This window comes from Lissotriton helveticus, chromosome 5_1, assembly GCF_964261635.1.
Source record: "Lissotriton helveticus chromosome 5_1, aLisHel1.1, whole genome shotgun sequence".
NCBI lineage: Eukaryota > Metazoa > Chordata > Amphibia > Caudata > Salamandridae > Lissotriton > Lissotriton helveticus.
The window spans coordinates 863,070,494-863,086,239 of record NC_136065.1 but is presented as its reverse complement, the minus strand read 5'-3'; the positions used below and the strand labels follow the sequence as shown (position 1 = coordinate 863,086,239).

The 15,746-nt window shown below is 45.7% G+C and overlaps 1 protein-coding gene across 1 annotated transcript in view; it reads right to left on the bottom strand.

Moving 5' to 3' along the window:
- PARG (poly(ADP-ribose) glycohydrolase) overlaps positions 1-15,746 on the bottom strand; it is a 911,041-nt gene that overhangs the window by 572,098 nt on the left and 323,197 nt on the right. The window contains exon 7 of the mRNA XM_078643350.1: positions 552-626. Coding sequence (XP_078499476.1) covers positions 552-626 — 75 coding nt within the window. The remainder of the gene's footprint in view (positions 1-551; positions 627-15,746) is intronic.

Sequence of the window (15,746 nt, the reverse complement as noted above, 5' to 3'; positions counted from 1 at the left end):
TCGCTTGGAGTTAAAAAAAAAAAGGTAATCTGTTTTAGTAATTTGGAATCCCCAAATCGCACTAGAGCTTCAACAACTCAAGGTTAAATGAAACTAAATCTCTCCAAACTTCTCACATCTCAAGGCCTTTTCAATATCTGTGGATGAGCCCTCCAATCTCAAGTTGCCAGGTGAAGACAAGAAAAAAAACTCCAGCCGAAGCACCTGCCTGAATCTTTGCCGGTCACATACTTCAGCATTTTCTTTAACAATTCTTATCTTTGGAAGAACAAATGTTTCTCTCTGAACAGCAAGTTGCAATTCAGGACTTCCAAGAGTAATGACCTTCGAGTGGTTGTGGCATGGTTACCAGCCCTGTCGTGTCTAAACACCGGCCTACTACTGAAACACGAATACAAAACACCAAAAGAACTGGTCTAGTGATCATGGTAAACATACTGTGACAAGAAGGAGAAAACTACCATCTTTTCATGTTTTGTTTTTCGGTTCAATTAACAAGATTTACAAAATTTGCAAAAAAAGTTGTGGATCTTTTCAACAAATCAACTTACCTCATCGCAAAACTTGGTGAGGGCAGTGAAATCCCATTTCTTAGCATAGCCGACATTGTATGACAGAATGGCTTCCTGCAAAGAAAACAGAGTAACAGCTCTTAAACTTTTCAAATTCCTACTCGTAGAATCACATTGCTTGTTTGCTCAGAATTTATTTTTCTCGTTGAATAATATCTCCAGGGCCTATTTTTCTCGGATGCATGAGAACCATGAGGAAAACCACCTCCAACAATGTTCCAACTTTTTTACAGGTTACAGAGCGCTTTAAAGTATGCCTTCTGGCAACAATGCAAATGAACTGTAATGTCCCTCAGAACTTCGACGTCAACACAAAGAAATACAAGCGGTTCTGTCGGATGAACAATTTCTTAGCATTCCATAATTAATATGTACCAAGAAACACACCGAGTGTATTATTGTCCAATTTCAACAATTAGTATATTATTCTTTTTTCCCCTTTTTTTTATATATGTAAGGCTGTCACAAACATTTTTATCAATGAAAAGTATGTGCATGACTTTTTGGAGAATAAGTGAAAGTAAGTGAAGTGACAAGGTGATAATGTGCATACAATATATACAGTGCAGAGATTGTAAACAATATAAAATGTAGGAATCAATTGACATCCGTCCCTAAACAAAGTAATCTCAAGACCCCTGATCGGAGTCCTTTTTAGGTTTCGCCTTGCCGAAAGCTGCGTAGCAGACTTTCGCGCAAGGCGAAAACTTTTGAGAAGAGTATGTGGCTTGGTCACCGCCTCTCACTTCCATTGGCTAGCTCCATAAATGGAGGCTAGCCATTGGAAGTGAGATCTGTCCGTCATGGTCCGAGGCGACTCGTGGGCGTTCCTGCGTTGTTTTTCTCATCCTGCCCCTTTTAGCACGTCATGCGGCTGTGGCCGTGTGTTTTTTTTTTTTTGGCCACCTTTTATTTTGTCATTTGCCCCGACCTCTGGTGAGTGCTTGCTGCTGTCCTGCCTTCCTCCGTCCCCCTCCCGCTGTCCGTGTGCCCATCCCACCTCCCGCTGTCCGTGTGCCGTCCCCCCTCCCGCTGTCCGTGTGCCATCCCCCTCCCGCTGTCCGTGTGCCGTCCCCCCTCCCGCTGTCCGTGTGCCGTCCCCCCTCCGGCTCAGTGAAATGCTGTCCCCGGCGGTGGCGCGGCGACAACAGTGCCAGGAGAACATTACAGACACAGTGTTGACTCGCTGGCCGCCGCCCAAGAAAAGGCATGGGGATCGCACTGGGGCGACGGTGGCACTAACTAAAGTTTAACTGCGGCGGGGCCTGGGGATGAGGAGTGTGTCAGCAGCCAGTGTCTGGGGGTCGGACTCTAAGGACAAGACTAAGGCAGTCCAGTGCTGCAGCTGAGCTGTGCCGCGGCGGGGATCCCTGTGCGGCCTCCGGACAGACAGGGAACTCTTCTAGTTCAAGTAAGTGTTTACAAGTACATCCGAGTCATCTGAAAAATAAATTAATTTCACACAATAAAGCATCTCATGTGCAGGGCTGCTCACTTTCATCATCCTTCCCACTGCGCCTCCTGGTTAAATCTGCAGTCACTCAGGCAGTCTGATCATTGTGAGTGAATATTACAGGCAATGCAGGCAGGGTCGCAGGCTGGGCTTCTCTGTCTGACCTCAGGTCTTATGACCAGTGAGCTTCGCCTACAAGGAACAGGATAAGAATCGAGCCAGCCTTCATTCGTTATCTCACCAAGGGCCCAGGCCGCTGATGCTCGTGGCACGGGAGTCCTTTAAGTGATCAGTGGTGGGAGGGGCACCACTGGGGGCACGCGGCTGTCGGCTGAGAGTATTGGTGAAGCAGCGCGAGGCCTGTGACTGCAGACTGTTGCTGCTCCATGTACTTCCCCCGTGAAGGAGCACCTCTGATGTCCTCTGAGCTGTGGATAGGTTTAGCAAGCTGAACTTAAATGACAAAAAACAAATAATAAAAGTCCAGCTGTACCTCGAGCTCAAATGATGTCACTGCTCTGCTCTGTGCAGTGCTCTGCTAATCTGACACTGGGCCCGACTGCCTGAGACTCGTGGCGGCCGTGGTTCATTCACTCGGGTCCGATTCTCAATATATTTTATTTAAAGCGGAGTGTGCGTCAACCTGAGCCTGGAGCTCACTGCTTGTCTCCTCGGGCTGGACTGAGATGGTTCCTTGGTGGGCTGGGCAGCGGAGATCAGCTACAATGGGTCTAGATCATTGATTAACAGCTGAGATCCGCGCTGGCACCTCTCACCCACAGCCACCACTCGACAAGAACTCTCTGCTCGGAGGAAGGTCTCTCAGTGTGTGGTCTGAAACATTGCCTCCCCAATCCCCTGAAGAGTTAATCAGATGTGGATATCTCACACACACCAACATAGGGGGACAATCTACACAACTCCTGCGGTGGTGAAAAAAGTAGCAGTGAGGGTAGAACGGAAGCACCTCCATAAATCTTTGAGTGAAAAAAGTGCTGCGAATTCTATTAACATGAAGTATTATTTCTTTCTCTGAGTGCATGTTAAAAATATATAATTTTATCTAGTGAAACTTTGGCTCAGGCTGGGGTACATGTGAAAGGAGAAAGCCACTGGTTACTTTTACTGCGTAGTACAATTACTTTTCGGAGCATAGCTAAAGTCCTGCTTAAAATGATGCCTACGCTAAGTTAGCACCTCTCCATGTTGCTGCTTTGTAGATCTTTAAAGTCCTTCTTTGAGTTTCCCTTTGCTCAAATGTGTGTAACTTCTGATATTTATATGTTTCCCTCATCTTCATTGCTTGAATTTGCTTGCAAGAAAGTGTCACTCATAGTTGAAATGTCACTCATAATGACACTGAAATTATGAAAATGTCACTCAAAGCAATCCGAAACCTTGGCAGCTATGCCGCTGTCCGTGTGCCCGCCCCCCTCCCGCTGTCTGTGTGCCAGTCCCCCCTCCCGCTGTCCGTGTGCCGTCCCCCCTCCCACTCCACGGACAGTGGGAGCGGGGATGACACACGGACAGCGGGAGGGGGGACGGCACACGGACAGCGGGAGGGGGGCTGTCCGTGTGCCATCCCCCCTCCCGCTGTCCGTGTGCCATGCCCGCTCCCGCTGTCCGTGTGCCCGTCCCCCTTCCCGCTGTCCGTGTGCCCGTCCCCCTTCCCGCTGTCCATGTGCCCGTCCCCTCTCCCGCTGTCCGTGTGCCGTCCCCCCTCCCTGTCCGTGTGCCCGTCCCCCCTCCCGCTGTCCGTGTGCCCGTCCCCCCTCCCGCTGTCCGTGTGCCGTCCCCCCTCCCGCTGTCCGTGTGCCCGTCCCCCCTCCCGCTGTCCGTGTGCCGTCCACCCTCCCGCTGTCCTTTTGATACCTTAGTTTGGAATTTAGTGGCTTTTGAACAGTTTATGCTGACAGCTTTGGCACGCTGGCTCAGGGCAGCAAAGAAACGAGGCTGGTCAGCCAACTCGGTCTTGACTGCAGAGCACTCAAATATTGTAGTAAACCTGATGACCAGTGAAGACTGCATAGTTTAACAGCACTATTAAATCTGCAGGTAACCATAGACTTAGTTCATACTCTTGCTGGCTCTTGAATGTTCTTAGCCACCTCTTGCTAGAGTAAGCATCAACTGCTGAAATTCTCTATCCCTGCAGTCATGTGGCCAAAGGGAATTAATTGCGTATGCAATTGCATTATCATTGCGACCCCGAGTCTCCAGTGGCAAATGAAATTACCCGCGACCGATGCTGCCCATTAACCACTGACTGCCCTGAGGCGCTTAGAACAATTCTTGGGTGGTGTTTAACCAGTAGAGCAGTATGAGAACTGTAATTGTATCTGCTGTTTGGCCTGTCCTGTATTGTTCCTGTCATAATTATTGTATCATGTCTGAGTGAATTTTGGCGGGCTTCGTGCAATAACTGAGCTGTCTACGTCCTGTTTATATAGGTAACTTTGCTCTAACTGTGCCGTCTGAGGTAAGTTCTGTTTTTTGCCAACGGGGCATTGTCTGAACTGTGTTCTTCTTACTATTTGCTGCTGTCCTGCCTTCCTCCGTCCGCCCTCCCGCTGTCCGTGTGCCCGTCCCCCCTCCCGCTGTACGTGTGCCGTACCCCCTCCCACACGTGGAGACATCAGAAGACGTTAGTTTGGGAGCAGGGGAACGAGTCGGAACGCAATTTTGTGGATTCATTCCACAACTCATCCTCCTGAAAATGAGGTCATCTTAAAAGCTATAACTCATCCGGATTGAGCATATTTCTTGTGAATACTCTGCCATACTGTAATTGAGTTCCATACTCTTTGCCACCTCCTGGAGTAAGCCTCGACTGCTCCATATTTCCACTTTTGGGAGAGAAGTTTACAAAATGAGTTACTGTTCTACAAATGGATGAAATAGTCTTAAAACCCGAAAAAGTAATTGCACATGTCAGTATCCACTGTAGATACTGTCCAATAACCACCTACAGCCACCAACCAAAAGGAAAGTTCATAGTCTTATGTCTTTCTCCTATTATAAGAAAATATTGGGGGAGTTTAGAAGCAGGCTCAGTGCAGGTAGCAATTTGCTTCAAATAAATCTCGACTATACCCCTAACAAGCCCTAACATGGCAATGTAAATGGCAATGCCATTTATTTATCTGTTTTCAAAACCAACACAAATACAAATGTTGCCATTTACAATGCCAATAGCTCTAACTTTTCCAAAGGCGAAACCATTGCATTGTAAATGCTTGTTCAACTTTGGGGTGAGAAGACTGTAGGACATGGATTGTTGTGAGGTGTTGACATTTCGGCCCAGGAACGTGCTTTACTAAGCCAACGTCACATCTGGTCTTCTTCAGGACAGGGGGGTGGATACGTTCAGCCTATAATGGGCACAATGATTCATAAAATAAGTATTTATAAGGTGTGTTTCAAAGAAGGGAAAAAAAAGGAATTTTACAAAACGGTTGGTTGAAGTGACCTGCCAATTGTGGTGGTGTTGATTTCCACGTGATCAGCTTGAAAACAAGAGGAAAATCCACTGTCAAGTTGGATTCTGTAATCAGACGGGGAACGAATTAAGAGGTTAAGTATAAAAATGAAGACGTGCTTAGTAATCGAAAGAGTAGACGCCTCAGGGGCTATGCACCTCAGGGAAAGCAGTGCCTACCTTCGCTGGGGCGGCACTGGAGTCTATGAGGAGTTTTTGCAATGTGCAAGCGCCAGCATGTAGGTGATTAGAATCTGGATTCCATCAACCAGAATGTGATCTACAATCAAATTTAATACATATTTATGTGGTCTTGTTCAGTGATGTGAATGTAAAAGCCGCTTTGTGAAAGTGTGCATCTTATCTTCATTTCAAGGTAGCCAGGAGAGTCCTACCGCCGAATATCTTAACTTGATATAAAGGGGATCTGAAATTTAAGGGTGACCAAAAATGTGTGAACTTGCCGGCTGTATGCTGAACTCTGCAATCAATGATGTTTCATGAATGTGCGCGTCTTACCTTGTGACTAAATCCCGGCTGACTTGTTCAGCTCGAGGATCGGGTATACAGATACAGTTTATTTGGGTTCTTTTTGTACATTTCATCAAGGCCAAAAACATTTTGGAACTAACTTAACAGGGAGTCAGACTGTGAGTTCCCCTTTCCCACATGACACGTCAGACTGGTCCACCCAAAGGTGGAATAGCCTAAATCAAATTCACAAAGCTGTGGAAAAGTAAATTTTGCCATGTTCTGTGTCCCTACGTGTCCCCCATCTTATGTTATGTGTGCATGATTAATATGCATATGTATTTCCCCATGTTTGATTAAAGACGCAATTACAGTTGTGTCCATCCCTAGTATGCCAGTTTCCAGTTCTCGTGAATACTACGACTATCAGGCCTATGTAAAGCTACGTTGCCATGTTTCTCAGTGTGCACGTTATTTCATTGTAAAGTCCCCGTTTCTAGGCCTCAAAAGGGCCCGGACACCAGATTCAGCTCCTGTCTCCTGAGCCCTCGCTGAGGAGCGATACAGCCCCCACCTGTATCCTCGACCCTTCACTTACTTCCTGCCTCACAGTGCCCGGCTCGGCCTGGCTCTGCCTGCTAGTCTGCCAAGAGTATGTTATGATTCTAGTTATCAGTCCAGCCCTCCTTCTCTGCATTCCTAAGCTACTGAATCGCATCAATAGTTTCCGTCATTGTCTAGCCTTTACGTCTCCATGTAGGAGAAATACTGTATTAATGGTCATTTAATATTCCTCAACACGCACTACATGTAGAATAATGCATGCTCCAGTCTTAGAGTCTGTTAGCCTCTCCCCTCCTGACTCTTAGTTTATATCAACATGTCCTCTAAACATTAGATACTAGATAGGGTTTAGGTACATGTCGCCCTGACTCTCCAGACTTCAGTCTCTGCTCCTAGCGCAGAAGTCATAGCCCCCAGCTTCTCCTAGTAACACGTCATTGTCAGTTTGCGCGCACCATTAGGTTAGAGGTCCCGGCTCCTTAGGTAGCCCCCTCCATGTTTCCGCCCCATTTATGACATATTCTGTTACGTTTACATCACATGTCTATGTATACGCCTCTTGTTACACCTACTTTCACCCTTATCTTTCGCGACTGCTATTGACCACACCCACTGCTCCGCCTATTGTATGTATTGCAATGCAACAGTTTTAGTATATATGCTTGTGTACTGTTATTAAATGTTACGCCAGTCCAATCCTGTCCCAGGCAGCGCTGCCATCCTATTCCTGTGCAGGTTGTCCTGTTCCTGTCCTTTATGCTGTATTAAACCTGCAAACTCCTACTACCTCGAATCTTGACTCTTATTTATTGAGCTATCTGTTATTGCTATGTCCAGTCAAACCTAGATCCGGTATTATTTATTTATATACCACATAATGGCGCCCGAATAGGGACTTGCCCTTTCCCCACGCGCCGGTGAAGCCACGCCGGCCCCCTGACCCTCTGCAGCCGTGACGGAACCATACCGTGCACGTGCAGATATTTCTGCTTCAAGTATCCCTCAGGCCCACGGAGGAGACGGAGGTGGCGGTCCAGCATCCAGACGAGGCGGTGGAGGAACGCGGCGAGTCCCGACCAGAGCCCAAGCCGAGAGTCCAAGGTCCGAGGTATCCGGAGGCCCACCCGTAACTGAAGTCCGAAGTTCGTCCGTCCGGCGTCGAAGCAGTCCAGTCCAGTCCGAGGCCTTCCGTTCTTGCTGCCCGGTGAGTACCGTTGCTGGGGTAGTATCTAGACAGGGTCAATCTAATTGTCTCTGGTCCGTGGGTTTTGGTGGTACACAGATCCCAAAACGAAGTGTCCACTCCGGTGGATGCGGGTCCTGACGTGTCTCTTTATGAGACCGGTAAGTTTCGTACTGTTTCAGCAGTGCATCTAGTTTCTGTTCTAGTCAGTTCTGTTCTCGAGGAAATTCATGTATTCTGTTTTCCGTATTCCAGGTAGTATTCTGTTCGAACTGTTATTTTAAATGTTCTTCATGTATTTTAATGTCGTGGTATGAGAGTGGTGTAATTATCGTGTTCATTGTGTATTGTAATTGTGTCCAGATTACAGTTCAGTCATGCCGTTATTTTCCAGACTACGTCAGTTAAGAACTAGAAAAGGTCTGTTAGAAGCAGCAGTTCCTGTCCCGCCTAGGGACAGTCCAGGTCACTTTATGTATCAGAAGCATGGCATAAGTGCCATATTATATCTAGATTTATGGGTAGAGTATACCAAACAGTTAGAAGAAAAGTATAGATGGCCCGTATCGGGTACATGGGATGCCGAGTGCATCATGCGAGTAGAAGAAGCATTATGGAAAAAGAAAGCCAGACAGTCACAGAAAGATGCCATCGAGTTATGGCGCAAAGAATCTCATAAAAGAACCGAAAAAGAAATCAGAAAGTCAGAATTAAGTAGAGAATCCTTAGAGCGAGCCCAGGAAAGGGAACTAATCGAGATAGGTGAACGAGTTAAAACCGAACAGTCAGACAGACAGAGGAATGCCCTTATTAAGGGTATGTATCCTCTTCTTGCCGAGGGCTTGCCAAAAGCAACCCCGGAGGCATCTAGTAATTTTCCGCCACCATTAGTTCCGATCAAGCTACGTCACAAACCGACCGCAGCTGATATTTTTATCTCGTCCTATTTGGACGACACGGTTCCAGAATATACAAATCCTGTTCCGCCAGCTCCTGTAAATAATGTAAATCCTGCTCCTCCAGACACCGGAGTACCTGCCACGGTACCCCCGGTCCAGCCTACACTACAATTTCCCACTCTGCCAGCACGAAGAGTATCAGTCGACGATTCCAGTATAGGGGCCGCAGGAGGAGGTCCTCCTGGTACCCCGCCACCACACCAACGAGTAACGTTAGTCGAGTTACATGAAAGTGCGTTACAGCGTACGCCCAAATATAAGTCCGTTGCAGATATCCGACGAGCCCTTACTGAATGCCGCTATGATCCAGTTGCAGGTGATGATAGTACAGTTATATATTCCATCCGTGTAAGACGGGTGACCGGGTACTTGGACACCCTACCGAATATGAAAGAAGATCTAGACAGAATATATCGTTTCATCCGTACAGGGGATGATCCAGAAAGTATTGGTGAAGCCATGTCTCAAAGGAAAGCTGAGATCCAGCTCATGTTATTAAAGTTTCTGATTAATTGTTTAATAAGGGAACAAGATTATCCGACCAAAGATCCGGCCGAAATGAGAATCCTGACAAGGTGGAGTGATAATATAGCCGAGGGTAAGCACAGAACCATCAGTAGTATAGAGAGTATGTACAAGAGAATTCGTAAAGAAATAATAAAGTTACACGAACAACGTAAAGCAGCACAAGTAAGCGAGAAAGAGAATGACTCTTCTACTGAAGAGGTAGAGGACGAGAATCCCGCCAGAATAGCGTATGTAGGTAAATCTAGATTTCCAGACCGACATTTACGCCTAGAACGCAAGAAAACTGTTCATCTTCCAACACCAGAACAAGGTTCCCTAGAACAAGTATTTCAAGCTACCGATCACATTCTGAAATCACGAATCGGTTATAGTAAGTTAAGTACTATGCATGAACAAGAACTAGCCCGATCAGCAGTCCGATGGATTATTGATTCTACCACTTTTCCAGACGAAATAGTGGCACAAATGTTTCTGAAATTGCCCCCAGCCGAGCAACGACTGGTGGGTATGTATATGATCCAACACCTCATTACTCTGTATGAGGGTCAACATTCTGATCCAGGTCCGTTACATGATGTCCTGAACGAGTTACTCCAGTATAGATGGAAAGGTCTAGGTACCGATTTAATTAGTGTCATTCTAGAACAGCGCCATAAATATAGTATGTTTTTGAACCCGCATTTTGTTCATGTCTCACCTCCAGAAAGTAAACCGTTTTACATAGACAGACAGAATCCGTTACGAGAAGTACACCCAGTTAGGACAGCGGATGGTGAAATGCAACGAGTGTTTGTTTACACTCCGATTACAAAGATGGAACTCTTAGAGATGAAGAAATTAATTCCCTGTCATGACAAAGATCCAGCAGGGTTCCACCGAGAATTAAAAGACATGCTCCGTATGGGAGAATACACGTATCCAGATATAATTAAAATGTTAAAGGTCCTGTTGCCCGCAGGGGTATACGAGAAACTCAAGGAAAAAGAATGGGAGGTGGGAGAGAAAAAGATCGATTGGGCAGTTCTAGAAGCTGAAGATAAGATACGAGTACCAGGTACCGGTCTTGGAGAGAAATGTAAAGAATTACCTGAACTGTTAATACAAGTTTTGCCCAGATTATTAGCCACTAAAAAGGAAGACTGGGATGCAATCTCAGCCTGTAAACAGAAACAAGACGAAGACACTAGTGATTTTTATTCTAGATTCGAGAAATGCTTTAGTATTAACAGTGGCTTGAAGACGAGTAGTGAGTCATACCCTCATCTTTTTGTTACTAAATTAGTCGAGAATTCAAGTCCACAAGTTAAGAATCGAGTTTTGAAAGTCGAAAGTACATGGCAAGCTAGTACCCCGTCCCAGATGTTACAGATGCTTCAGTACCACCAGAATAGAATCAGAGAAGAGCAAGATCACGAGAGAAAACGTATGAAAGACACGAAAATGAAAGTACTAGTTGCACAATCTGTTCCTCAAGACAGTCAGAAGAGGGGTCCGAATCAAGCCAGTCATCCTGCAGTTCCCGTTAAAGGGACCTGCAATTATTGTAAACAGCCAGGTCATTTTATAAACGAGTGTGCAGTTCTGAAACATAATATAGCTACTGGTAAAACTAAAGAAAGACCACGTCCGCCGAGACAAGAACAAGTTTCACAGACTTCTCAGCCACAGAATGCACAACAGACAGTTCCAGCACCGCAGCCTATTGCTGCAACACAGCATGTTACACAGCAGATGTACCAGTATGCACAGTCCGAGTATCCAGAGTATCAACCGTATTCATGAAACAGCCTAGAGAGGGAGGTAGGCTTGCCTCTCATCGAGATACCTGTAGATCAAGAAGGTCCCTATGTTCATAGTCAAGTACTAGGGAAAGACAGAAAGTTTCTGATTGATACAGGGGCAAGTAGGACGACTATCAGTCACGCCGAAGTTCCAGGGGCTCCGCTCTCAGGCTCTAGAAATGTTTCCCTTGGATTTTCAGGAAAGCCTATTGTAAACGAGATATCTAAGCCAGTTACTCTAGAAGTAGGTCCATTGTCCCGCACTACTGATCTGTTACTTACGAAGTCATGTCCAGAAAATTTGTTAGGCATTAAGACACTGAAAGAATTAGGTGCAGTTATTTGCTGCTCCCCAGAGGGAATACGACTGTTTTTACGTGACTTCAAGGGTCACTATGTATTACGAGATTTTGATCCGAGATTGTCTAATGTTCCGCAGCATCTATGGGCGCAAGGTCCAACTGATGTAGGTTATATGCAAATCACACCCCATCGTGTGACTCTCAAACCAGGTGTAGTGTTACCACGAATCAGACAGTACAGATTACCACCTGAGGCTGTAGCAGCCTTATCCAAAATTATTGACGAGCTCATGGCTCAAGGAGTAGTTGTAGAAACTGACTCCAATGTATGTAATTCTCCGATCATTCCAGTCATGAAACGTACTGATCCAAATGCACCCCCAGTATATCGATTAGTGATTGACCTTCGAGAACTTAATAAATGTATTATTCCCCAGTACCCAGTTGTCCCAGATATCTCTTCCCTATTGACAGCCATTGATTCCGAAGCCTCATTTTTCACAGTCATAGACCTCAAGAACGCATTTTTCAGTGTCCCCATTCATCCAGACAGCCAGTTTCTTTTCGGATTCTGTTTAAATGGAAGGAGCTATAAATTCACACGAGCTCCTCAAGGTTTCACAGAAAGTCCTAGTATTTACAGTCAAGCACTTAAGAGACAACTAGACAATATTCACATGCCAACTGACACTGCCCTGCTCCAGTATGTCGATGATCTACTGATCACAGCCCGTTCTGAACGTGCTTGCGAGCGAGCATCACTTACCGTTCTGTATTTCCTTGCCGAGATGGGGCACAAGGTGTCCCCTTCAAAGCTTCAATTCTGTGTACAGCAAGTAATCTACTTAGGCCACTTACTGTCCAAGAGGGGTAGGCAGTTGACACCCGACCGTATCCAGTTAATAGCGAGTCTTCCTCAGCCCAAGACCCAGAAGGAGGTACGTGCTTTTATCGGCCTTACTTCTTATTGCAGACAATGGATTCCTCAGTACGCATTTCTAGCTAAACCACTGATACAGTTAACGACACAGGAGACAGCCGTATCGACTGTCCTCCCTTGGACATCTGAACATACACTTAGTTTCAATGAGTTAAAGAAAGCTTTATGCCAAGCTCCAGTTCTAGCTACACCGAACTACAGTAAGCCTTTTACACTTTGTCACAGAACGCGAAGGTACAGCATTATCTGTTCTCACACAAGATCAAGCAGGACAATACAAGCCCTGTGCTTATTTTTCGAGCACATTAGATCCTGTAGCCCAGACTTTGCCTGCGTGCCTCAAGTCAGTTGCAGCCACAGCACTAGCTATCAGACAAAGTGATTCCATAGTATTAGGACATTCCTTGACAGTACAAGTTCCACACTCTGTGGAAGTTCTTTTAAACCGAACCCAGACTCAGCACTTGACAATTGCACGTTTAACAGGTTATGAACTGACACTGTTCCAGCCACACATAGAAATCAGACGCTGCAACGTTCTAAATCCTGCTACACTGTTACCGTCAGTTATTTCAAATCCTGCCACACACGACTGTGTGGAAGTAGTTAATACTATGACTAAGCCAAGACAAGATCTGACAGATATCCCATTACCAGATCCCGACCTGACACTTTATGTGGATGGTTCATGTATGAGAACAAGTACAGGAGAACTAGTAGCCGCATATGCAGTGACTACTGACACTGAAGTTATAGAAACACACCCTATTGACACCCTGTCTGCTCAAGCAGCAGAGCTAGTTGCTCTGACACAAGCCTGCATACACGCCAAGAACCTGAAAGTTAATGTTTACACAGATTCACGTTACGCATTTGGAGTCGTACACGACTTTGGAGTGCTCTGGCAGGAGAGAGGTTTCATGACTTCTCATGGAACCAAGATTCAGCATGGTCTCCTTATTCAAGCTCTGTTAGATGCCATACACTTACCGACATCTATTGCCATCATGAAATGCAAAGCACATACGAAAGTTACTGACATTATTTCCCAAGGTAATGATCTAGCAGATCGCACAGCCAAGCTTACAGCACAGACTCCAGACATTCCAGGTAATCCGACACAGACACATACTCCAGATCCGACTACTTGCATGACAGTTAAGGACCCTACTCAAGATGTCATAGATATCCAGTTACATGCTACTCCCGATGAAATCAAGAAATGGTCCGAACAAGGAGGGGTCCAGACAGATCAGGGATGGGTAACGAAGGGAAAAGCCACATGGTTTCTCCCCGACTCTATGGTTCAAGTCATTATCAATACCGCACATAGTCCAGCACATTTAGGAGAAAAAGCTATGTTAGACAGTATCCAGAACATTTGGTTCAACAAGCATTTACGAGCTGCAGCCAAGCAGAAAGTCCGTACCTGTATGATATGTTGCCAGTTTAATCCAGGTAAAAGTGTCCCGGTGGAACAAGGTGGATTCCAGCCTCCTGACCACCCTTTTGAAGTCCTCCAGATGGATTATATTCAGATGGAGCGATGTCGAGGTTTCAAGTATGTCCTTGTAGTTGTATGCGCTTTGTCCAGGTGGACAGAAGCATATCCAGTTCCAGATTACACAGCCGCGACCACTGCCAAGCAGTTGGTTCGTGAATTCTTCCCCCGTTATGGACTCCCTAGAGTCGTATATTCTGACAACGGCCAGCCATTCTCATCTGAACTCATGAAACATGTTTCCCTTTTGTTAGGGTACCAGTGGAAGTTCCATTGTGTACGCCATCCTGAAGCAGCCGGTCTCGTAGAGAGACATAATCAGACCCTGAAAATCCGCATTGCCAAAATATGTAAAGAGAAAGGTGTGGACTGGTTAGTAGCTCTGCCAGTCGCTTTGTTTTATATGCGCATGGTCGCACATTCCAGATCAGTTCTGTCCCCGTATGAGGTCGTATTCGGCCGCCCCCCTAATATGTGGGGTACACCTAGACCTCGAAGTATTACCGATGTTTCAAGTAATATGCTGACAGATTACCTAGCTTCCTTGATGTCTGCCCTACACTCTTGTCGTTCACAGGTTGCCGCCGCATTTCCAGACAATACCGAGGTGGCACCGCATGAAATCGTTCCCGGATGCATGGTTCTTGTCCGGAATTTTGATCGTTCAAGTCCGCTGGAGCCCCGCTGGAAGGAGCCCAAGCAGGTCCTCCTGGCCACCCGTACTGCCGTCAAGCTGGAAGGCAGGAAGGGCTGGGTCCACCTGTCTCATGTGAAAAGATTTTACGGACTAAAGACTGTTTCCAAGAACATTTCCGAGGATTTTAAGGATTGCCAAAGTACTATTCTCAAGGACTGTCCCGCAAAAGACAATGATACTAAACCCTCCATGTTAGAGAAAACTCCGCAACAGGAGTATAAGCTAAAATTAAGGTCTAGTAAAATAAGTCAGCCAGTTTGATTGTCTAAGTCCTCCCCTAGGTGAAACGGTTAGACCGGTTTCTGACATGTATAAAATAGACCCCCATAGTGAGAGAGTTAGTCAAAACTCAATCCGATGTATCGTTTTTCTAAGTTTCATATTGTTTTTCAGCCTCATGATTACCTGCACAGGTTATGCATTTTATTTGTGTTTTCCAGTTTCTCATGTAAATAAGTCTTCTATTGTTACAGTAGAGCACACGTTTAGTGATCTGCCTCCTCATGAACTATCTTATCGTCTTGCTATGCGTAATAATTCCTTTATCCGCATGTTACATTATTCACACCAGACCAGCAATGCCACTAATTGTTGGGTGTGTGGTCGACTCCCCCCTTTCCAGACACCGAAGGGAGTTCTGCCACTCTTTCCTTATCCATTTTCACATAACGGTTCATGTGGAGCATGGTCCACGTTAACGTCATCCTCAACAGATATGTCTTTTCTTAACAGTACATGTTTCCCAGACAAGCAAGGTCTTCCCCACAGAACAGGGTTAGATCTAGAAAATGAAGTTTATAATTTAGGTACTTATTCTTCGAATTTTATGGTCCTGAATGTTCAGTCTGATACTACTCCAGACTTACCTGCTATGTCAGTACTACCAGTTAAAGGCGAATTATGTGTCCGAAAGAATGGTTCCGTACACGTAGGACATAGTGATTGTACTACTATTGTCAAGTATAGTGACAGTAGGAAATCCATTTTTAAAGCTTCACGTCATTCTTATTTTGTTTGTGGTCAGACCGCATATGTTCGTCTGCCCCTCGATTGGGAGGGAACCTGTTACATTGCCTTCCTACTGCCACCAGTTTTTCTAGCCCCACCTGACTACCATAGGAATTCCCACCTAGTACATACTAGACACAAGAGAGACCTCCCAATTGTCGATTATACTGAAACTGCTCTAGAACAATACATAGATATCAATAAAGGTGTCTTCCCTTATTTAGGTACTGTTGTGAATAGTAAACTGATACGTAGATTAACCAGAACCCTTGAAGCAGTAGTGATTGAGACTACTTCTGCTCTAGGTAA